Source organism: Eurytemora carolleeae, unplaced genomic scaffold (genome assembly GCF_000591075.1).
Source record: "Eurytemora carolleeae unplaced genomic scaffold, Eaff_2.0 scaffold979, whole genome shotgun sequence".
Taxonomy (NCBI): Eukaryota; Metazoa; Arthropoda; class Copepoda; order Calanoida; family Temoridae; genus Eurytemora; species Eurytemora carolleeae.
Genome location: NW_019396877.1, coordinates 16824 through 42182, shown reverse-complemented (window position 1 = coordinate 42182; position 25359 = coordinate 16824). Strand labels below are relative to the sequence as shown.

At 34.9% G+C, this 25359-nt stretch overlaps 2 protein-coding genes across 7 annotated transcripts; one reads left to right on the top strand and one right to left on the bottom strand.

Moving 5' to 3' along the window:
* Positions 1 to 2: 2 nt before the first annotated feature.
* On the bottom strand, positions 3 to 11431 carry LOC111709629 (zinc finger protein 431). Of its 6 annotated transcripts, XM_023483381.1 has the most exons (10): positions 11377 to 11431; positions 10480 to 10610; positions 10337 to 10378; positions 9965 to 10060; positions 9609 to 9678; positions 6092 to 6166; positions 4408 to 4498; positions 4198 to 4362; positions 2516 to 2866; positions 3 to 1765 (listed from the first exon to the last, which is right to left on the bottom strand). In XM_023483381.1, exons 6-10 carry the CDS (start codon positions 6116 to 6118, stop codon positions 507 to 509), a joined length of 1893 nt encoding a protein of 630 aa, XP_023339149.1. In that variant the 5' UTR covers positions 6119 to 6166; positions 9609 to 9678; positions 9965 to 10060; positions 10337 to 10378; positions 10480 to 10610; positions 11377 to 11431; the 3' UTR covers positions 3 to 506. The 6 variants fall into 6 exon arrangements, with proteins under 6 accessions (XP_023339149.1, XP_023339148.1, XP_023339151.1 ...); XM_023483380.1 differs by having other exon boundaries at positions 4198 to 4498; XM_023483383.1 differs by lacking the exons at positions 3 to 1765; positions 2516 to 2866; positions 4408 to 4498 and adding an exon at positions 4630 to 4686 and having other exon boundaries at positions 4198 to 4279.
* A 445-nt stretch (positions 11432 to 11876) lies between these two features.
* On the top strand, positions 11877 to 24991 carry LOC111709628 (uncharacterized). The gene is made up of 15 exons (XM_023483379.1): positions 11877 to 12147; positions 13519 to 13723; positions 14211 to 14292; positions 14655 to 14700; positions 15159 to 15208; positions 15739 to 15830; positions 18466 to 18563; positions 19241 to 19342; positions 19874 to 19991; positions 21285 to 21347; positions 22199 to 22297; positions 22973 to 23049; positions 23251 to 23306; positions 24369 to 24505; positions 24831 to 24991. The coding sequence occupies exons 1-15, from the start codon at positions 11966 to 11968 to the stop codon at positions 24882 to 24884; spliced, it is 1461 nt and encodes a 486-aa protein (XP_023339147.1). The 5' UTR covers positions 11877 to 11965; the 3' UTR covers positions 24885 to 24991.
* Positions 24992 to 25359: the final 368 nt, after the last annotated feature.

Here is a 25359-nt window from a genome sequence, read left to right as displayed (position 1 = left end):
TGTCTGAAATGTAAAAAATTAAACATGTGATTTTCACTCGAACAGAACATCAGAACTACAGAAAGATATTTGTTAAAACCAAATAATACGAATAATTTTTGAAGCTAACATCTATTTATAATAGTACATATACTTTGCTTGTCTGTTTGTTTGAAACAAATAAACTGAACCGAGCGGGTCCAAATTTTTTGTGGGACCTCAGGGAAGGTTTTTGGATGCTAGGAATTACAAACAAATTATCTCCAAAATTTTAGATTTTCGTAAAATTTGAAAAATCCACTAAAAAAATGATTAATTCGCAAAAATTTTTATTATTGTTTTTTTAAGAGAAAATCCTGAAAGATTTAGGAACAATTAATAGTTAAAATATAAGATCCTAGTTTAATAGTTTGATGCATATAAAAGTTTCAGTCATGGATTAATGGATTACATGCCTAAAATTCTACATGTGTTCACGTATCATGTTCATTGTTCATTCCATAACTATAATAAATCAACATGATATTCTAATTCATATGCTTTCTTGTTTTGTGTCTTTTTAGACTACTATCTGTGGTAGCAACATATTCACATTGGTTACAGGGATATCTTACTCCTTCATGCTTAAATTCAACATGCTTCTTTAGATCACCTTTCTGAGTCGCGGCGTATTCACACTGGCCACAGGGATATCTCACTCTTTCATGTTTATTTTTAATATGTATTTTCAGACTACCAGCTGTAGTACCAACATATTTACACTGGTTACAGGGATATCTTACTCCTTCATGCTTATATTTAACATGTCTTTTTAGATGACATGTTGTAGTTGCAGCGTATTCACACTTATCACAAAGATATCGCAATCCTTTATGTTTGTTATTAATATGGTTTCTCAGATTAATTACTGCAGTAGCAACGTATTCACATTGGTTACAGGGATATCTTACTCCTTCATGTTTATATTCAACATGTTTCTTTAGATCACCTGCTGTAGAAGCATCAAATTCACACTGGTTACAAGGATACATCACTTCTCCATGTTTATATTCAATATGTTTCTTTAGATTACACATATATTTAGCAGTATAATCACATTGATTACAGGGATATCTCACTCCTAAATGCACACTTTCAATATGTTTATTCAGATGTCCTGTTGCAGTGGCAACATGCTCACACTGGTCACAAGGGTACCTCACACCTTCATGTTTATTTTTAATATGTTTTTTCAGAGCACCTTTTGTATTTGCATAGTAATTACACTGCTCACAGGTATATCTGACCCCGTTGTGTTTATTTTCAATATGTCTCTTTAAAAGACCAGCTGAAGTAGCCGTGAATTTGCACTGATCACAGGGATATCTTACTCCTTCGTGCTTATTTGCAATATGTTTCCTCAGACTATCTGCTTCAATAGCAGCGTATTCACACTGGTCACAGGGATATCTAACTCCTTTGTGTTTATTTTTTATATGTTTCGTAAGATTTCCTTTATCAGTAGAAGCGTATTTACAATGATCACATGGATATCTCATTTTCACTCCTCCATGTTTATAGCTAATATGCCTTTTGAGGTTTTGAGCTAAGGTTGCCACATAATCACAATCACCACAAGGATATCTTACTCCCTCATGTTTAGTCTCCACATGTTTTTTTAGATTACTACCTTGGTTTGCTACATAATCACATTCACCACAGGTGTAGCTTACTTCTTTATGATTAATTTTCTTGAATCTTTTTGGTTTAATAAAAAGAGGATCTTCTTCGTTTATACTGCTTTCATCTGAAAAATTAAATAGAATTAAAATAATGTAAAATATGAATCTCGCAAGTGATAGAAAGCATTAAAAAAGGTTCATAATGATTATTAATGAAAATCTTGAATAAAATAGAAATCTTAATTCAAGTCAATTTATATTTGTGTGAATAACTGTTTATGGGTAAAAGTTTGAGAAGAGATATTTTGATTTTTATTTTAAAAAAATCTGAAAACATTTAATATGTTTTTTGTTTAAATACAAAATCGTTGATTATGTAAAACTAACGCCACCCTGTATGTATGCAACATATAGAACTGTTATAAAGAAATGCATATTAATATTTGAAAAAAAAGATATTTTGATAAATAGAAAAATCCAAACTCGATCTAAAAATGTCAAAATTCAACCCTTGACCAGATTTTCAATCAATATTCTCTAATATTAGAAGATAAGATAAGAGGATAATTACAATCTAGTCAGGACAAGAAAGTGGTCAGTCAATCCAATAATACAGAACTTTTTATAACAGTATCATTGCACATGTCATGCTAACTCTGTAACCCAAGTACTCCAAAGGGAGGCGGAGGGTTGCCGGGAGGGGTGGTTTCCTGGTAACATTTGTGTTATTGGGATGTCCTAATAGATAGATAGATAGATGTCAAAACTTTATTGCATAAACTAACTGTCATTGTCTTATATTTTAAGAGGTTATTTTCTGCCTTTTAATGGTTAAGAAGTAAGAAGTTATAGAGATAAGAGAAAATTAACAATACCTGGAATTTTTGTGCATTCTTCTTTTACACATTCATCCTGTACAATTACAGTACATTTATCCTGTACAGTAGACTTTTCATCCTGTACAAATATAGTCCATTTATCCTGTACAGTAGACTTTTCTTCCTGTACAAATACAGTACATTTATCCTCTACAGTAGACTTTCCATCCTGTACAAATATAGTACATTTATCCTGTACAGTAGACTTTTCTTCCTCTAAAAATACAGTACATTTATCCTCTACAGTAGACTTTTCTTCCTGTACAAATACAGTACATTTATCCTCTACAGAAGACTTTTCTCCCTTAATTATTACTTTCACTTCTTCCATATTCTCTGCCATTCTTTCTGAAAAAAGCACGTTTAAATCAAAAATAACTGAGCTGGGAACCCTTGTATTGTGGATATCGAGATCGGTGCTTAAGCTCTACCTGCAGATTGATTTAACCTTCATTTGATTTCCTGCAGCGTAATTGTACCCTGAAGGGATAACTGAATTGGATTAAATATCGTTTCTCAAATTAAAAATGCCCACTGAGGAGTGAGGATATCAAAATCAAATGTCAAAGAGCCGCCTGACAAGCTGATACATAGCAATCTTTTCCTGGCAACTTGCCGCTGGCAGAGTATAGGTGTTTAAATTAACCGATTTTGTAAAAAAGGACATTTTTGTTAATACTTATTATCATTTCAAACTAATTTCGAAAACCTGACATCTGTCTGATCCAGGAAAATATTAGAGCTAGGGATCAACATGAAACAAAACCTGAATAAAGGGTAAAGGAAGAAAGGGGAGAAGGAGATTAAGGGTGAAGGAAGAAGTAGACAGTAGAGAAGGGGAGGAGTTTAACGGTAAAGGAAGAAAGTAGAAAAGAAGAGATTAAGGGTAGAGGAAGAAAGTAGAATGTAGAAAAGGGAAGGAGCAGTTTAAGGGTAGAGGGAAAAAGCAGAATTAGAGAAGGAGAGGAGTAGTTCAAAGGTAGAGGAAGAAAATAGAAATTAGAGAAAAAGAGAAAAAGTTTAAGGGTTGAGGAAGAAAAAAGAAAGTAGAAAAGGGAAGGAAGAGTTTCAGGGTAGATAAATTATCATTTTTAACGGGTTTCAGACTTCTTACCACACTGATCACAGGGATATCTTTATCAGTCTTGTTCATATTCTTTATGCTTCTTTAGACTAATTGTTTTCAGCGCAGCGTATGCCGTATTCAGATTGGCCACAAGGAGATCTCACTAGTTCCTGATTTTTCTTCAGATCTCATTCTTTGGTTACAATATATTTACACTGGTACAAGGGATATCTCAATCCTTCAGGTTTTTATAATGTTTTCTCAAACTACTGGTATCAGTAGCAGTATAACCACAATGATCACAATGATATACCTCTCCATCATGTTATAGCTAATATGTCTTTTGAGACTTAAAGCTTGAGCTTCAGCATAATCCCATTCACTACAAGGGTATCTTACTCCCTCATGTTTATTGTTTTCTCTCCTCTAGTGTCTTGGGTTCAATGTGAAGAGGATCTTCTTCATAAATAATGCTTTTTTCTGAAAAATTTAAAAAGTCAACAGGGATGCAATTTCCACTTTTCCTAGCAGGGGGAAATATGTCCCCTAAATTGATAAATAATATTGTGTGTATTTTGGTTTTGAGCACTTGTTATTAAAGAATATATCTTACCTTGATCATCTGTTCTTTCTCTTTTAATGATCTCTTCCTGTACATAAACTGTACAAGTATCTTCTACAGTAGAACCTGCTCCCTGTACATAAACTGTACAAGTATCTTCTACAGAAGAACCTGCTCCCTGTACATAAACTGTACAAGTATCTTCTACAGTAGAACCTGCTCCCTGTACATAAACTGTACAAGTATCTTCTACAGTAGAACCAGGAAGAATACTTTCCTTAACGGAAAATATTTCTTCATTCTGTCCTAGTCCTAGCTCGTGGAGACCCGTAGAAGCTTCATTTCTCTTGAGCTGGTAAACAAAATGTTTACAATAAATATGATTGAATTTGGGAAAAGGAATAGGTAGTTATAGGAGCGGTACATCTCAATTTATTAACTTCATTTGAAAAAGAAAAAAACATGGATTTTGTAAAGGTTTACCTTCTTTTCATGGATTTTCCTGATGTGTTTATTCACAGCTTACCCGGATTCATAAGTCTTAAATAATGAAGAAAAGGTTTTGCTAAAATCGGAAATTAAACTGCTAAATAGGATTTCCAGGGGAAGCAAACTTTCACGCAAAAGTGCGCAAATTTGCTTGTGTATTAAGAGCAAGATCATTTGCTATCAACTCACTTGCTATCTACTCACTTGCTATCAGCCTCATTTTCTACCAGCCTCACTTGCTATCCCCTCATTTGCTATCAACTCACTTGCTATCTACTCAATTGCAATCAGCCTCATTTACTACCAGCCTCACTTGCTATCCCCTCATTTGCTATCAACTCACTTGCTATCTACTCAATTGCAATCAGCCTCATTTACTACCAGCCTCACTTACTATCCCCTCATTTGCTATCAATTCATTGCTATCTGTTTCACTTGCTCTGGGCCTAACTTGCTCTCGCCAAACTTGCTATCTAGCCTCACTTGCTATCAGGTCAATTTGCTATCTGGCCTCACTTGCTATCAAAACGTTTGGTCTCCAGTCTCAACTGCTATCAATGCTCATCTGCTATTCAAAACTAGTTACTATCAAAATACGTTGCTATTAAACTCAGTTGTTTCCTAAATAAGTTGCTATCAAAACCAGTTCTTAGTTGCTATCATTGCTATCATAAACAATTGTTCCTTTCTAAACAAGTTGCTATCAAAACCAGTTCTTATTTGCTATCATGAACTTGTTGCTTTCTCAATAAGTTTCAATCAAAACCAGTCCTTAGTTGCTATCAAAACTTGTTGCTTTCAAAATAAGTTGCATCAAAACCAGTTCTTGCTTGCCATAAATAAGTTGTTTCTATAAATATGTTGCTATCAAAACCTGTTCATTGGATTCCTTTTGTTGAGAAATTTTTCAATTTTTTTTCAGACTTTTAGAAGAAGAAAAAATGGTAAAAATAAGGATTGAGAGAAAGTCGAAAATTTGATAGCAAATGATGATTGATAGTAAAATTGTTGATTGCAACTGAGGATTTATAGCAAATTGGCCTGATAGCAAGTGAGCCTTGTTAGCAAATGTGTCGATAGCAGTTAAGGCCAAATAGAAAATGAGACTTGATCGCAAATGAATGTGATAGCAACTGAGTTGATAGTAAATGAGATTGATAGCAAATGTTTGGATAGCAAGTAAGGCTGATAGCAACTGATTTTGATTGCAAGTGAGTTCAGTAGGAAAAGATCGTACAAACTTTTGCGGGTTTTTTTTTACTATGTAAGGGTGGCGAGAAAATGCAGAATTTGCTACGAAACAAAATAATTGCACGAAACAATTTTTTTATTTTGCTGGAAACCCTAGTATCAAGTGTATTTTAAAAAAGGTAAACAACCTATTTCAGGGAAAGATGTAAAGCATGTATGCAATTGATAAATTGACCTGAATTATTAGTTTTGGTTCAAACTATACCTTTGTGCAATGCCGGCATGTATACATGTAACCTAGCTTCTTTTAACCGTATCTGTCTTGTATGCTTCATAACTTCTAGAAGTAAAGGATAAAATTAACTCACAGTAAATATGTTTGCCTTTATTTGCCATGTTTTATTTATGCTTTGCAAAGAAGAACATTTCCTGGAATAAAAATAACAAAAAAATTGCAAATAACAAAGGCAAATTCAAAATTCTTGTTGCATTCATTGAGGAAACACTAAGGTTGATAGGTCTATCAGTAAAGTCTCCACCGCAAGAAAGTCAATTGATGCTTCTTTCCCTTGATAATGTGCTTCCTACAGTTGCATGTTTGCTCCCAAGCAGAGCGGACCTTCTATGTTGTCCCAGAATTACAGCTGGAGAAGCGATGAGTTTAGTTTCGCATCTTGTATCCTATAGGGGAAGCTGAAAGCATAGATTAAAACAAAACTTCATCTTCAGCATGGTGCACTGAAAGAGGAGTTTAACCCCTTGTAGGAATACAAGCCATGCACAGCGATACCGGTTTTTTACTCGACCAGATGTGAGGACTGGACTGCCATGGAAGATTCCTCTCAAGAGAGCTTTCAGGGATCACAACTCCCCATTTTGCATAAGGGGTGCAGTTATGGTAAATTCCTTAATTCCCCTGACTGAGAAAAAGTATGAAATGAAGGAGCACAGGGAGAAATCCCCTATACCCTTCTTCCTACAAACCTCCTTATCTCTTTCCTACCTGCTCCACAACTTGATGTTAAAAAAACTATATGGAAAGGCCTTAAAGTATAAAAACAAGAAACAAGAAGCAAGATAAACAAGAAAGAAGAAGAAAACTTTGAACAGGAAAAATTAGAAGGAGATTTGAGCTTTACACTGTCTAATTTGTTTTCACCGATAGCAAATAAAGACAAATTCACAGGATGGCAGACGTCCCATCCCCCCTCTATGTCCTACTTGAGATAAAAAACTGGAAAATGTGTAAAACGCCCCCCTCATCCCTCTCCCCCCCATCAGGAAAATTTTATTGAAAGTGCGTTGATAGGAATGTAGAAGCTGAAGCAGTAACATGACTCAAGCTAAATAAAAAAAAACAAGTTAGAGAGTAACCTAGCCACTCTCAGAATATAGATACAGGGTACGAAAAAATAGTTCTGCCTCTGCAATTTGGCTAGCTGCAGAAACATCAAAAAAATTCATTTTTTTTTTTCAAAATTAGTTGAAGTATGATGGAAGGATGGACAAGGAATGGACGATCAAGAAGAAAGAATGAAAAACAAGAAATATAGAAGTCTCAAAATGTTTCTATCTGATATAATATTGAGATTTAAAATATTGTAAAATTTAATTAAAATAAATTATTAAAGTTAAAAATAGTGTGCTTCCTATGCGGATTAATGATAAGATGAAGGACTGCATTGAGTCATATGAGCATGTTCACAATTAATATCCACCATTGCCTTTAATAGTGAATTACATTCACTGATTCAAGAAAGAAATAGAAATCGAGTTCAACAAGAAGTTTAAGGACGGTGCAAGGTTGTATAATATGACGACAACCAATCCTGAATAGGAGCAAGAGGCTAGGAAAAAAAGTTTTGTGACCATTGGCAAAAAAAAAAAAATCACTCCAGTAATGATTGCTTTCACAAAATGGCATGGGCAAAATGCTAAAAACTTGGCCATGCTGCAAAACTTATGGATGTTATATAAAGTGAATCCAGGTCATTCTTGTATCTCTACGCCTGTTTTGAACTATGAACTAATAAATTAACAGGTGAAAATACATTCCTAGAAAATTTAGAACTATTTGAAGCTCATTCGAAACTAACTACTCCCTTATCTCTTAGACCAAGTTCTCCTCTGATGTGTCCTTGCCGTACTCCTGGACGAGGATGACAGCTTCAGCTGAACGAGAGTCTGTTTGTACATGTTCTGCGGACTGCTTGCAGAATACCTCCCTGTTGAGCACCATGCCTTCGCTTCCTCTCGGAGAAGTCCCGTCGGAAACAACTGTGTTTCTCTAAACCGGGACTGCTGCTTTCGAGCAAATAAAGGTGAAGATTAAATATGAACTGCTCTCAAGATGAGATCTAATGTTAACCTAATAGAATTTAGATCCCATATACACTATCCGTACCTCCTCTCGGAGAAGTATCAGTTCCTCCTCTCGGAGAAGTATCCGTCCTCCTATCGGAGAAGTCCCGTCAGAAACATCTGTGTTTCTCTAAACCTGGACTGCTGCTCTCGAGCAAATAAAGGTGAAGAACGATTATGAAGCTGCCCTCAAGATTTAGATCTAATGTTAACCTAATCTTATTTAGATCCCATCACTATCCGTACCTCCTCTCTTGGAGAAGTGTCAGTTCCTCCTCTCGGAGAAGTATCCGTTCCTCCTCTCGGAGAAGTATCCGTTCCTCCTCTCGGAGAAGTCCCGTCGGAAGCATCTGTGTTTCTCTAAATCGGGACTGCTGCTTTCGAGCAGATAAAGGTATATAATCAAGTTTCGTGTGATATCTGTGAACAATTAAAGACGAAAAGTGTGACTATCTCCTCTAACACATGATAAGCCTTTATATAAACTCTTCTTATTATTTCTAGTTATGTATAAGAGACAGCTGGTAACAATCATCCAACTCTAGAGCTATTAAATTCTCCGGCCTAATCAACTTTGTAAGTTTTACTTTAATTTATATATATTTTTCGCAACTTATATACAGTTAGCACATTGTAAGTGTTATTTCAATTCATAATTGTTGTTACAATTTAATCACACTTAGCACACCTGGAGCAAATCTTAATGTAAACTTGGCTAATTTTATTTATTTAAATTATTCTATTACTAATTTAATATTTATGCAACCCGTGACTGATGTATTGTTTTTCAGTTCACAGGTCCTAGCTCTGTATCGCTGTACCAGAAATAAAGAATATAAGAGACTCATGTGTATTAAAGAGGTGCGCAATGGAGAATTGATGTTGCCCCATCATGTTAATAGCTGAACAATTCCTGTGGATCTAGGTATTGTTTCTAGGGAAAATGCTAAAATTCCCAAAACGGACAGTAATATCCTGATTAGAAGAATTTTAAGTTGTTTCAGATGAAAAAAGGACAATTGACCCTGCAAGCTCCCTTTTCAATCCCAAGCATGTCTCAAGAAATCATTGTGGGACTTGACCTTTTAAAATGTTTTAAATGAAACTTATCTTTTCCACTAAGACTTGCTGCAAAGTTAACTCAGCATCTACATAATTATTTAGAAGTTTACCGCTTTTGACATTCATCTCTGAACAATACGAATTCTGCGTGCAAACCTTGAGATTTGCACGCAACCTTGCTATAAAAACTGTGCACACATTATATTTCTCGTCAGTTACTATGTTAGTTTTAAACAAGAAGTGAAAAATATAAATGTAAGTTTAAAATCTTAATTTTCTGTCCTCTTTACAGTCTTTCATAACTTCTTACAGTAACGAACTATTCGACATTTTACAAAATTTTGTCAGATACCTATTACCTGCCACATTGCTGAAAAAACTTCGACAGTGAAGACATGTTACCCAGTAAGACTTCGGCTTACATTTTCCCTAAAATATTTATTTTCTTATCATTCTTTGTAGATTGCAGAGTGTAGAGGTAATACACAGCATCCCCTTATAATTTCCTAATTTAAAAGTTAATTTTAATATTAATACTTTATATCAATAAAAAAATACTGTGTCTGTTTACAACACTTTCCAAAATACCCCCTTGGATGATTTTCAGAAAAATCAATATTTTCAATTTTAATTATATTTGATAAAAATGTTTTAGCTTTTTACACCTTAGTTAAATTTAAATTTCAAATATTTTTGATATGCATATATTATTCACCTTGGATGTTTCATGGTGTTGACTAAGATTGTACTTGTTGCTGAAATTTCTTTCACAAATGAAACACTTGACTGATGATGACTTGGTGTATTTTCTCTGAAATATATCATTTTCTTCAGAAAAAAACTGTTTTTAAAAACTTATTTTAAACTGAACAGAGCATCCCATATCATATTGGATTAAAATTAAGATTTATCGCTGAAATATGCAAATGATACTTGAAAAACGTAGTGTTTTCTGCATGCAAAATTTGTATTTAAGGTGTATACAATTTTTTTAATGATTTTTAATTTTTTAATTTTCTAATTAGTCCCGAAAATCGCAATTTAGAGCCATAATAATGTTGCAATACTTAAAATATTCACAAATCACCTTAGGATTTTCTTTACATCCAGAACACTTGCAGCACTTTACCTAAATAATATAAAATATTATTGATCAGAATCATGATCACGTGATTTTAGAAACAGAAATTATCAACTTTAAATCCACTCTTGCTAAATGGGTTACCTTACCTTGCTTCTACAAGATCTCTTCTTTTTCTGTTGAGTAGTATTGGGGAGGGAAGAAGCTACTGGAATAATTTCTCCCTTCATCTCAAACTTTTTCAACTTTATTTCTCGTGTTGTATATTAAACAACATCATCTAAAATTAAATATATATTATTTATAATATGTAGTTGTGTATGAGGATATTTATCTGTTTTTTTAGATTGAATAATAAATTGATTATCATTTATTTCAAATTTTTCAACAAAATGAAAAGTTTCGATACTTTTTCCTCTTTGATGTTATCCATCATTCTCCCTACCACAAAAAATGTAAAATATCATTTGTTGGTGAACATTTTTAAATATTTTAAGGGGCGCAGTGGTCGAAACTGGATGTGCACTCTGTGAAGGAAGAGAATTTACATATTTACAAATTTAAACTTGGAGTTAAAACTACCAGTTTTGATAACACAATTATAAATATTTTATTTAATTTTCATTCCATTCACTTCACATTTTTGCCCTGGGTTCCAAAGATGGTAATTACTTAGAGAACGATTTCTGGACCCCCCCCCTCGCTCTACCCCCCTTTATAGAACAACTGTACTTAAACTTTAATTAATTGTTCTTATAAATAATAGATAATGGCCGCAACACTCGGCCCCCTATCCTGCCCTAGCCGCAGCGTTCAGCCCCTGGCCTGTCTTATAGCCGCAACGCTAGCCCTAGAAATTGTCCTAACCTAACCTAACCCTGAAATTAAATAACTAACTAACATATAAATTTTGTGTAATTAAGTTGAAATCTAAAGGTCATATACAAAACTGATCGGAGGCCTGGACCTGGGGGTCCAAAAATTGTTCTCTAGGAATATACCAAAATAATAAAATTTTCAAGTATAATGTGTATTTTGTTGTACACCTTGGAGATAATCCACTTTATGATATGGGACGCTCTGTAGGGAATAAGGTTATATTGATTGTTTACATTTAGTAAAGTAAGGGCATTTGCCGCGGCATCTTTACAAGGTTAGTGTACCTTTCTACCTACGCAAATCTTCTATACTACACATCCGACCTTCTAGCACATGGTTTTTTACGCTTTACATCTGCTAAAGATGGATTTGTGGGACTTGTGGCCGCGCGCCCGGTCCCCTAGCCGGAGCCCAGGTTATGGTATACATACAATTTAGTAATTTTACATTCTCTATACGTGCAAGATCCTCCCTACTGAACTTCTGACATACGCCAGTTGTTTACTTTTGTATTATTTGAGGGCCGGGCGCTAAAGCCACAAGTCCATATTGCAGCATTAAAACCACGTGCTAGTAGGTCGGATGTGTAATATGTGAGATTTTTTGAGGTCAGAAGTGGAGTATAGCGGATTAGCGTAGGTCGAAAATACTCCAACCATACCATACAATACAGTACACTTTCTGTAAACACAAAACTAATATGCTCACGGATAAAAATTTGAATTCGTAATTTAGTTCAAATTGTTGATTCTTAGAATGGAAGGATCGGATTTTTTGAGAGTTTTACAGACTGAGATTGATATTTTGTTTAATATTATGAAATATCTTGAAGTTTCTGATGTATTTAGTCTGGAAGTATCCCATGAAAGTATTGGAAGATATATTGGAGAAAACAACATGTGGAAAAAATATTTCGAAGCAATCAAGTTTAAAAATAGGTTAGTAGGTTTGGGACCATCCCTATAGACTCTGTCCTAGAGGAAGATTTTTGGACCACCCTACCCGTCCCCTCCCTTCATCAAAAACACATGAAATATTTATTATTCCAGGGTTAGGTTAGGTTAAGGCAATTCGTGGGCCGAGCGCTGCTGCCAGGACAGAACAGGGGGCCGGGTGCTGCGGCCACATGTTCAACATTTCATGTACATTTTTGATGAAGGTGGGTGAGGGGGAAGATGGTTCAAAAATCGGTATTTTCTTAGAGAACGATTTTTGGACCCCCCAGGCCCCCCCCCTCCTATTAATTTTGTACATGGATCTCACAGAAAGTGTATCAATTTAACCTTACCCGTGGCCGCAGCGCTTGGCCCCTTAGGCCATCCTAGCCGCAGCGTTCGGCCCAGAAAGCGTCTTAACTAACCGAACCCGTGGCCGCAGCCCTCGGCTCCCTAGCCCATCCTAGCCGCAGCGCTCGGCCCAGAAAGTGTCTTAACCTAACCTAACCCTAAATAATGCTAAATAAATACTAATTTGGTCATGTAAAAAATTGATAGGAGGGGGGGGGGGGGGGGGGGGGGGGGGGGCAAAAATCGTTCACTAGGACAGACCCCAAAAATCCTTTTCTAGGAAATTACCCCATCCCAAAACAATTGTTTGGTAATTTTGCCCTTATCCGCTGAGGGAGGGAAGGCAACCTCCCCCGCACAGCTTCCGAACCTCATTTTACCTATTTGCGGCAGAGGGCCTCCGAACCTCCCCTAAACAGTCGTCTGGGAATGATCTTCTGTTTATAATCGTCAATTTCTACTGAAAAAGGGAACTAATTCGCTTATTTATATATCTATAGTATCCTTAACAGGTGCATGATATTTTTTTTCTTTTTTTCTAATCAAAGAACTGAAACGGGACATGAAACAAAATCTACAAAGTTTTGTTTTTTTTCAGTCCAAACTTTGATTTTACCATAGATGACTACCGTGCTTAAATAATCTAAAATTAGTCCCGGTTTAAGTAGAAATTGACGATGATAAATGGAAGATCATTTTCGGAAGACTGTTTGGGGGAGGTTCGGAAGCCCTATGGGGACGACTACTGCCGCAATCGGTAATATGAGGTTCGGAAGCTGTGGGGGGAGGTTGCCTTCCCTCCCTCATCCCCTCGTTCTTTTAAAATGTATTTAAGCCATTGAAATTATAGGTCCAATCCTAGTTAAAGTAATATTTTATCAAAAGATCAACATTTTTTGCTTTTGATGTTAATTCTAAGACATGAAAAAGTAAAAAATTTGACAGAAGGGGGAGGGGGGTATTAAGGGGTTTAAAGAGGGCTGGACATTACGACCGTTCTTTAAAGTTTTTTTGTATTTTTAGAAAATTGGACGACTTTGAGAAGAGATGGCGTGCTTGTAAACAAAGGAGAATAGAGAAAGAAGAGAAAAGAAGGGAAAGAAAAAGATTGAAAAAATCAATTGAAGATTCTGATGATGAATGTCTGATTATTGATGAATCTCTAGACGAAGAAGAACCCCCGGCTGACGACTATAGACAAATTTTGAAAACTTGGGCAAAAACGCAGGTTCATCAGAAATAAAATTATGAATCTATGGCAAACAATTCGACATTTTTCAAGACATTTTTTCTGTATGTTTTTTCGCTTCAAACATATTGATTATTGAGTATTCAAAGTATAATTTTCTCACTCATTGTGCCAATCTCAGTTTCAATGGGGGAAGAGTTTTTGAAGAATAAAATAATCTTAAAGGAACTTAAGACGCCATTCCAATTGTGAATTAATTTTGTGAAGTGCCATGTGTGATTTATAACGAGACCCTGCAAAAATTTTATTCCCCAAGAATAAATGAAAAACTTGGTGTTTGATCTCAAAATTGATTAAATTACTTTGTGGTATTTAAAAATAGTGACTTGTGTATTTCTGCTACAGAAAAAAAGTCAAATTTCGGAATTAAATATGAATCACGTTTTTAGCTAGTTAAATATCTTCCTCAAAATTAGTCAGATTAAACCTGACCGAAACTGTTTTGAGATTGATTCATATTTACCAGGAAAACTGGCGTACTGGGCGGTTTAGTGAGATTAGTTTGGCGGTCAATTTTAACAGAGGCCACAACTACCTTCTTAACGCAGGTTAGGATTATGACATTAACAACTATTCAAATAGTCATTCTGCCTAAATTCAGGCCAAACTTTTAATAAAATGATTGAAGTAAATGTATTGTATTTGCATTTTTATGAATAACTTCAAAAAGATATACTTCATATATATTATATATATTCTTTTTGTAACTTTCTCGTTAAAAATAATTTTGAAATAAGTCTGTAAATCGATAAATATTCATAATTTTCTTACTAAGTACAGACTAACTATTTCACATTGATTCATTATTAAAATTATTGAAAAATTATGACTGTGGAGTGTTGGGGGCTTTGATGATACACTTATCATCATTATTTTTTATTTTGACTTTTTAGCCAGGTTTTTGTTTCAGAAAACTTGATTGTCTCTGAAACAGAAATTGGTTTGACTAACACAAGGTTTGTTTTTCCTCTAGATTTCAGGGGGTTTTAAATGTTCTGGGGATAAAATAAGAATATCAACTGCAATTGAAAAAAAATGATCATTTCCCCCCCCCCCCTTTAAATCGTTTATTTTCCCCCAATTTAGCGAATAAACTCTTAAAAACAAATGTTTTTCAAAAAGGGGAGGGGGGAATTTTTCAAGAAAATAAATTCCCCTGCAAGAATAAAATTTGTCAGCATTTAATTTGACTAAAAGGGACTTGTAATTTTAAGTGGCCGTTTATAAAGTGGAATGTCCGATTTACAACAACCTTTAAACCGTTTTCTCATCAATGGAAAACAACGCTGTAATCAGCATTGCTAGTTAGATAAAGGTTCAAAGGGTATCGTTGTGACCCAGACATGCCCGTCTTTGAATAGAGGGTCACTTGAACTTAAATCATCAATCCCTTTAATTTTTTTTTCGTTTCTAGGCATCAATCTGATGTATCAAAGGGGATTCTCAAAATAACTTCAGAACAAGGTAAACCCTTGGCAGAAATCAGAAAGAAAATATTATATGGGGGTGGGGCGGGGGGGATTGTTTCACACAGGGGTATGCAATTTCAAGAATAACAACCCGCCTGCTCTAGGGGAAAACATTCAAAAATCTACATTCAGAGGCAAGTTTTTCATCCTTATTTAAACTTTTTAGCCGAAAATGTATTCAATTTCCCTCCAAAAATCAAATGTTTCCCCTAAGGAATTGCGTCTTTGTCACAAACTTTGAATTTCTAATTCCTATAACTTTGCAACCCAGTGTCAAAGACTAGATATTTCAAACAATGAATTGTGTTAGACCAAATATCCTAAGTTTTAAATACAGGTTTACACCATCAGGAAGAAAAGTATAGGGATTAGAAACTTAGAAAGTTTTAGTTTGTGACAAAGACAAAATTGACGCTCTGCGCAGAAATGTTTGACATCTGAAGGGGTAAATTAATTTTGTAGAAGAGGGGATGATATTTCAAGAAAATACATACACCCCTGACAAAGGGATGTTTACTTTCTTAGGTTCCTATACGACGCTTGTTCTAAATAATAAAGTTTGGATTAGACTACAGCAATTACCCGAACCTGAGTTGATCATTTGCCATCTAGATCAGGTAAATTTTTAGTGATTTCTTTATGATAAAAAGCTTAAAATATGTTTATTTCACAATAATCAATTATGTAAAAATAACGCCACCCTGCTTGTTTGAAATAATGGCACGTTAGCTCTTAAACTTCAACTGTTTTTGAGAAATAAAAATTTAAATTTGAAAACAAAAATTTGTCAGTGATATTTAGTATCCACCTTATATACATTATGAATATCACAATAAATAGAAAATCTCGTCCTTTAAGATTTTGGTTTGTATTTAAACTACAAAATAAATCTGATACATATTCACATGTTGTATATCGATTTTGTTGATCTACGAACCTTAGGGATTCGCCAGATCGAGGCATATCGGTCACGCCCCTATTCTCCACACCTTTAAAACGTCCGGCTCTAACCTGGGAACTCATATATTTATCTGTAACAGATATAATATAGAATCACTTTCCTGCAGCTCTCAGGTCTTTGACAGGTTGAAAATCTATCACAAACATACTTATTAGGTTTAAAATAAGAATGCCTACAATGGCTTAGAATATCAAAAAACATAATAAATGTAAGTGAGACTTTAAGGATGTTTTCCTGGTGGTTCTAATGGCTATTTACTCAATAATTGAGGTCTAATCTCATTGTATAATTGTTATCTGAAATGGTACAGACCTTCAGATAAATACTAATCAGATGACATTTCTCATGTAAATATAAAACACTAATATACAAATATAAAACACCAGGACAACATCTGGGTTGGCTGGATCTCTCTCTGTTGTCTCTGTCCCAGTCCTTAAAATGACTTTCATTAGAAGAGCAATCTTAGCTCAACAGATGTATAGGTAATTTGGCACGAGAAACTCATTTCCAATGTCAAATTTAATATTGGAGCAATCTGACCGGCGCGATAGTAACCAGCAGTTCCATTATGGGTCATCTTCCCACATATTTTACATGTTGTATGTCGATTTATAGGTAATTGTGCACAAGGATCCATTTCTTAGTAAAAACTTTTGTAAGAATACTCTGATCGACGTGCTAGCAGCCAGCAGTCACCTCCTGGGTCATCCTGTCATATGTTTTGCATGTAGTATGTCGATTCTGGGGTACTAGAAACAACGATTCTCTTTCTTAGGTAAAAAAATAAGTTTCAGGACTCTGACGTGCGCGCTGCTGGCCAAAGGGTAATTATGAAACTTATTTTTTTTTACCTAAGAAAGAGAATCGTTGTTTCCAGTACCCCATAATCGACATGCAATGAAACCCTTAATAACGAATACATCGAAAGAATTCATCAAATGTCGTATTCTTAACTTTCTGATAATGGAATGTTGCAGATATTTAGTTTTTTTAATTAAATGATTATATGGAACTCTTTGAAACTGTTCCTGCATATTCATGGCTATTTATTTATTTTCGCAAATACTTAAATTTACGTAGTATAGAATATAAAACTCATTGAAAAATTGTCAAGACGACATTTGATAAATTCTTCCGATGTATTCGTTATTAAGGGTTTCACTGTACTACATGCAAAACATATGACAGGATGACCCAGGAGGTGACTGCTGGCTGCTAACACGTCGATCGGAGTAGTCCTACAAAAGTTTTTACTAAGAAATGGATCCTTGTGCCCAATTACCTATAAATCGACATACAAAATGTAAGATATATGGGAAGATGACCCATAATGGAACTGCTGGTTACTAGCGCGCCGGTCAGAATGCTCCAATATTAAATTTGACCTTGGAAATGAATTTCTCGTGCCAAATTACCTATAAATCGACATACAACATTTAAATATGTGGGAATATGACCCATAATGTAATTGCCGGCTACTAGCGCGCCGGTCAGAATGCTCGAATATTTATTTTGACCTCAGAAATTAATTCCTCATGCCAAATTACCAATAAATCGACATTCAACATGTAACAAATTTACTAAGATGACCCATAATGTAATTTGGTTGGCTACTAGCGCGCCGGTCAGAATGCTCCAATATTAAATTTGACCTCAGAAATGAATTACTCGTGCCCAATGACCTATAAATCGACATACAACATGTAAATATGTGGGAAGATGACCCATAATGTAACTGCCGGCTACAAGCGCGCCGGTCAGAATGCTCGAATATTTAATTTGACCTCAGAAATGAATTCCTCGTGCGAAATTACCTATAAATCGACATACAACATGTAAAAAAAAGTACTAAGATGCCCCATAATGTAATGGTTGGCTACCAGCACGCCGGTCAGAATGCTCCAATGTCTATTTTGACCTCGGAAATTAATTCCTTGTCCCAATTTTGCTATAGTATGATGTATCTCATGCACCTGCTATTCTAACTTAAGCCAAACACATAAGTATTCAAAGATATTTTCTTTTATTGCGCGCGCGTGGACATTTGAGCCTTTGGAGGGGAATTTATTTAGCGCATATTTGTTTCAAGAGTGTCAGGAAAAATGTTCAAGTACAATTAATGAAGTTAACATTGATTTAATGTCAAAAAGTCGCATTTTTCCACAAAAAGCGCGCGCTAAAAATCAGCCTCATACGACAAGTCTAAGTTATGTTTAAACACTGTTTAAATTTTCCGGAGAGTAATAAGTTTCATGCCCCCCCCCCCCCTCTATATTCTATTTAATCAGTGTACAGAGGAGCAAAGGTTCCGTGTGAGATCTACAGATTTCTGCTCAATTCGTCCAGATTCTTGCACATGGAGCTATACAGACCCATTCCTAGTTAGGTCAGTACTCTTGGCAACTTATTTTTAAAAATATTTTTTAGATCGTTTTTTTATTTAGTAGGAGATCATTCATTTGGCGTACTGTCCAGGTTTGCCTTATATAGTCTATATTTGTACTGTACAGCTTGCTCTGGCTAGTTTAAATTCGGCCCGGTACATAATATGAACTGGATTGGATGGTGTATCTTTCGACCTAAGCAAATCCGATATACTCCACTTCTGACCTACGCCAAATCCGCTATACTATTCATCCGATCTACTAGCACGTGGTTATACAGCTGCTAGATGAACTTGTGGTCGCAGCGCCCGGCCCCCTAGCCTATTCTAGCCGCGGCGCTCGGCCCCTAACCTGTCCTAGCTGCAGCACTCGGCCCAGAAACTGTCTTAACCTAACCTAACCCTCAAGTAATACAAAAATAAACAGCTGGCGTAGATCCGATATCGCAGTAGGTCAGAAGTTCGGTAGCGAGGATTTTGCGTACAGACGATGTTACATTACCACTGGAGTGTACAGTGATGTTAAAATAATTTTTAAAGGTTTTTTATTACTAACTAGCTGTATTGCTAAGCGTTGCCCGTTTTTTATCAGTTTTTGGTCGATATTTTGTCCGGTTCCGGATCCAGGAAGCGAACCCAGCGGATCTGGATCCTAAGCACTGAATATTTCACCGTCTTAGATTGACTGATCGAATGAGATGTGACATGGTAAGACTAGAAGGAGGAGGAAATTGTTCTCCTCAACTCTTCAATGTTTCACTAGCTGCGCCGGGCAATCCTAGGAACTGGTCAAATTCATGTTTATTTGCTATAAAGGGATTGTTTAAATATTTGAAAATAAAAGTGATATTTACTTATAACATATACCACTAATTTTGGTATTTAAATTGTCTGGATTTTTTAGTTATCATCAGTCCCCATAATAATTAATTGGGGAAAGTGATATGTTTCATAATTATTTAAGTATTCTATTATTTTTGCAAAATTTTACTAAAAAAAAATAAAAAATTTTCTGAAATAGCCTTTTATTTATTCTTGAAGTACAAATTTTATAAAAAATGTCATTTATTGTGGTTTTTTTAAATATGTTTGTTAAAGGTTTTATAGATAATTCCCTCTTCAATGTAGAAGTGATTTTAACAGGAAGAGTTCTACTGTTGATCTTTGACGGTACTGATAAACCTTAAAATTTTATATTTCGCATAAAAAATCCCTCTTTTTCGTGACTGTGCAAAATATGTTGACAGGAAGAGGGCTTACTCCAATGCAATGCTTAGAATAAAATTGAGCCTGCAAGAATTGACCAACGGTAGACTGAGTGATATTCTTGCTGTGAGTGATAGTGGATTCATATTGTCTACAGATGATAACCGAAGTACATCATATCTTTGGAACATTTCTGGAATTCACTCAAGGACAAAAGTACATCAGGTACTAGTTAGAACAACAAGTTTTTTATAGATAACTAGCTTGGGAACCCAGCGTTGCCCAGGGTACTCAAAGGTACTTCCGCCGTTTACCCGCACTTGGTCGATTTTTACCGAGAACCAAAATTTTCGTATAACAGTCGACCCACTCAACTTAGAATCTCAAAACCAAACTAAGAACATTCGCGTGGCTCTCCCGAGTTCCCCTATCAAAATGTGGGGTAAATCGTGTAAGGGGTTCCTGAGTTATGCACAGACAAAAATGCACGCTTAAGATAGAACAACACGTACCCATTAGAAAGGACAGCAAGCACCCTTTAGATAAAACAAAAAGTATTCCTTAGATAGAAAAACAAGTACCTTTTAGATAGAACAACAAGTTCCTTTTAGATAGAAAAACAAGTACCTTTTAGATAGGACAACAAGTACCTTTTAGATAGGACAACAAGTACCTTTTAGATAGGACAACAAGTTCCTTTTAGATAGGACAACAAGTTCCTTTTAGATAGGACAACAAGTACCTTTTAGATAGGACAACAAGTACCTTTTAGATAGGACAACAAGTACCCTTTAGATAGGACAACAAGTACCTTTTAGATAGGACAACAAGTACCTTTTAGATAGGACAACAAGTACCCTTTAGACAGGACAACACATATCTTTTAGATAGGAAAAAAGTATCATTTAGACAAACTACATGTTTCTTTTAGGAAGGACAACAAATATTTTTTAGATAGAACAATAAGTTTTCTTTATATAGGACAGTAAGTACCTTTAAGATAGGACAACAAGTTCCCTTAAGATATGACAACACGTATCTTTTGGATAGAACTACAATTAACTTTTAGAAAGGACAACAAGTATCTTTTAGAAAGGAAAACAAGTATCTTTTAGAAATGACATAAGTATCTTTTAGATAGGACAACAAGTTCCCTGTAAATAAAACAACAAGTTCCCTTTAGATAGAACAGTAAATATCCTAAAGATAGGACAACAAGTATCTTTTAGAAAGGACAACAAGCCTCTTTTAAATAGGACAACAAGTATCTTTTAGAAAGGACAACAAGCATCTTTTAAATAGGACAACAAGTTCTCTTTAGATAGAACAGCAAGTACCCTAAAGATAGGACAGCAAGGACCCTAAAGATAGGACAGCAAGGACCCTAAAGATAGGACAGCAAGGACCCTAAAGATAGGATTTGTACCCTATAGTATAGAATAGATAGATTATTTTTATAAGTTACTCCGACCACTGCATAATACTGCACACAAGAAAGCAACAATTTACATATTTTAGAGTTGGATGCATAATCTACCCTTCTCCTTCCCTCCCTTGAACATACTTAGCACTGCACTTAAGGTACAGCGTGTTCCAACAAACATTAGATTTAAAGGGGCTGTAAGCGTAATTTCAAGTGACCTGCCATGTAAAGAAGATAATGTTGGATTTACAAGGGTACTTTTTCAAACTTTTGACTGATCATCGAGTAAAGATAACTCTGTGTTTAAATCTCTCGAAAACCACTTGAATTCTTTTAAAACGCGGTTTACGCTGCGTACGGTGTGAACTCAACACAGCTGATGAATAATGTATGGCCCTTGACATAACCGAATATTTGACATTAAAAGCGGTTTTTAAACATTTGAAAGAAAATATTGTTTTCTTCCAATTCTAGGAAGCGAGTATTACAACTTTAAACAGTTTGCAAATAATGTATTCATGAACTAAATGCAATTTCGTATTAACTAATGAGAATAAGTCCCTCAACCTTGATAAGTCAAAGGTTTTAAGGGTACCGTTGTGAACCGGGCATTGCCATTTGTGTGAAATTACACATTGTAGTCCCTATAAAAGAAAATATTCGAGTTTTAAATAAATTTTTAAAAAATGTAATTTTAGGACGCTAAGTTTGCTAAGTTTGCTATGCAGTGAAAATTAAAATTTTAATTTAGGGGAAATTCTTAATATCTAAATCAAAGGTATAAAGCAGGGAAATTCGAAAAGCATGGAATTGCGGACAGGAAGCTATACGGGTGCGGCGTCCCTTCCCCCCTGTTTTAATCTATGTTCCACAAACAGAAATTGCCTAATATTTTGCTCAAAATTAATAAAAAGTGCGCAATTTAGAAATGCTTGCTATAGCTTGATTTTAGGGGGGGGGGGAGGGCAAATTAGTTAATTTTTAATTTAGTATTAAATACATATTATAGATTCCTCACTGTCTGCTGGGTACGAGTGGGGGTAAAGTGAATATATTCAATGTTGAAACAAATTCTTTAATACATACTCTGTATCATGGTAATGAAAAGGTATAATTAAATAGAAATCATAATTCTAGAATTTTATTTCTAAAATGAGGTTGAGGATTAATTGTCACAATTTATTCTAAAAGTAATAAAAGACCTCCAAGCTGTCACTCAAATATCAGGTTTCGTTTTGCACACTATGTAGTTAAAAAATGTTCAGAGGACCAAATTAGAGAATTTAAAACCGCGTCGATGATCCGCCATAAACCGGTTCCAATTAAACGGCGGCTCAAATCTCGAAACAATTAATACAATTTCAAGTGGAACTAGCCATGTATCAGCCGCGTCTCAAATTTGAGACATGGCTCATATTCTTTGAATTCCGCCTTTGGCAATCTTTGCACTGCACAAAGACAATATTGACGTTTTACATTAGAGAAAGGGGAGGCTTCATTAAATATCTTTTAAAATTCAAATCACAGCTTATTGTTAACAAAACCTTCCATGATACGTTTTCAATTGATGTTTTTAATGGACTACTTATTGCTGGTTTTCCCTTTTCTACGAAAGAATCAAAATTGATAGCATTAAGACACCCTGTGCGACACAAACAAATTTTCCTAAAAAAGCATAATTATAAAATTGTTCCAGCCCAAAACAATAAATCGGCTTACCTTAAAAAAAATCAATTAGGTATTTTCTAAATTTTATTTTTTCATATTTTAAAATCATTTTCAGGGAGATCCTAAACCCGTTCAGCTGATAAAACTGTTGAAGCAATTTATTTTAACCTACTCTGGATCGGAAACAGTCAGGTGAAGTTAAGTAGAAATAACAGGACAATAGTAATCAAAAATGTTAAAAAGATTTCTAAAACTGTTCCTTCTTTTTATCTGAAGAACTGATAATAGATATAGATAATTTGATTAATTAAAAAAAATCATTTTTCCATTTCCCTAGGTATGGGAAAGAGATATAAAAATATCTATATCGAAATTAAAATCGAAATGTTTCAGAGTTTGGGATTCTGAACTAGCATTTTCTCAGCAGAGCAAGCATAGCAAAGCATTAGGTATATTAGGAGTTAAAAATGTAAAATTAGGTATATTAGGAGTTAAAAATGTAAAATTAGGTATATTAGGAGTTAAAAATGTAAAATTTTATTGCTTACTAGCTTGGGAACCCAGCGTTCCCTGGATTTTTCTTATTTAAGTAGTCAACAAGCTGAACTTGGAATTGTTAAACCATACCAAAAACATTCCCGTGGTTCTACCAAGTTTCCCGATCAGATTCGAGGCAAATCGGTCACACAAGAGGACATTTATTATTGCTATTTTATTTATTATTTTAATGTGGGGGCGAGGGTTCCAATTTTTGGGTTTAATACAATATTCATGATTTAAAAACAATAGTACTTAGAAACCAATTTGGGCATCTAAATATCCTAACTAAAAAGTTTTATTTATACCCCAACTGTAAAGTTCATTTAAAATCTAGTAACTCTTCTCATACTCTAATTTTCTAATCCTAATAAATTTTCAACCTGTTGCTGTTGGCCTTTGATATTTTTTTATGAATTCTGCCAGAGCTGAAAATTTAGAATTGTGGATATCGAGATCAATGTTTGATTTTCACTTTTTGTTAATTTCAAGATTAATTTTATCTCAAGTTTGTATCAACAAAAGTGTATATAACAGCCGATCAGAGAAGCCGGAAAATTTGAAACTTTGCGCGCCATTTAATGAGAGGACTCACGTTGGTAAAACAAAGTACGGAAATCCAAAAAGAGAGAAAATGAGTGGATTAAGGAGAAAATTAAAAGTGTCCACATCGTATATTCAGATTGATCAATCAGGATGAAAGGTATCCAATTCTAGAGTTTTCGACTCAGGGCAAGATAGGTCTTAAATTCGTCCATGTCGTTTAGCTGGGCTGGGCGTGTTCCTACTTTTTTGAATTCGTTCCGTTCTGTTTGTTTCCGTGAGAGAACGATCTTTCATCAGGAACGACACCCAGCCCTACTAATAACACCACAAGATAAATAACTCAAATTCATCAAAATGGGCCCCAGGTTGTGAAAATATGAACATTATAATATCAAAGTTTTAGGCCAGGAATCAGTTTCTATTTTAAGTTTGGAAGCGTGACATGAGACATGGGGAAATCCTTGATCTTGACGGAAACCAGACCCAGATCCTCTCCCTGGAGAACAGGCAGGGGGAGTTCAAGCTTGTCGTCAGGGACTTCTTCTCCTCAGACAAGGAAACAATGGTATGCATATTTGCTTCGAAATTCAACCCCCCCCCCTCTCTCTTTTTTAGTAAGGATATAACAAGTACCAAAATGGAAAAATTTAAGAATGTTTAATAGTTGAAGTGAAAATTTTTCATTTTTATTTCAAAATCTTTGAAAATCATTCCCCCCTCCCTCACCCCCATTCTTAAAAATAAAATCACCAGTATTGTATTAATGTGTTATTACTAATTGGGTTAATTGATTAATTTAATGGTTAAAATCATCAAAAAATGGGAAAATTGTCAGCTGTCGTCCATTTTTAATTATTTTTTTTTCAAATCATTTAATTTTATTTTTGAAGGAGAGAAGAGAACCAGAAGATGACAAGAGGAGAAAATCTAGAAAAGAAAACTAAGAAACCTGAAGCATGAAGAAATATTCACATACACTTTCTAATGTGTCTTATGATAATGCAAAATGCAAGATAAACGCCGGATGAAAAAATATAAATTTTGTTTTTGATTTTATTCTTTTTCTTTTTGTCTTTTAAAACTGTTTTATAGAGAGAATTGAAAAACCTTGCCTGGATTTTTTCTATTAAATATTATTCTCTGCTGTCGACGTGCAGAGTCCTTATCAGGGGGGCCCCCCTCACCCCGGGGCCAGTGAAATCTATGGATTTTGGGGGGTTTCCGGGTCCTAATTGGTGCTGCCCCCACCCCCGGAAGGAAAAATGTTTTGCCCCTCCCCCTGGATAAAGTCCTGGATACACACCTGGACGTTATTTTTTAAGCGCTTGTGTGTTGAGAAATATTCAGCAACCATTAACCAATGCTCTTAGGATTAATGTTTTTTTTTTTGATGCGGATCCTGGATCCTGGATCTGTCGT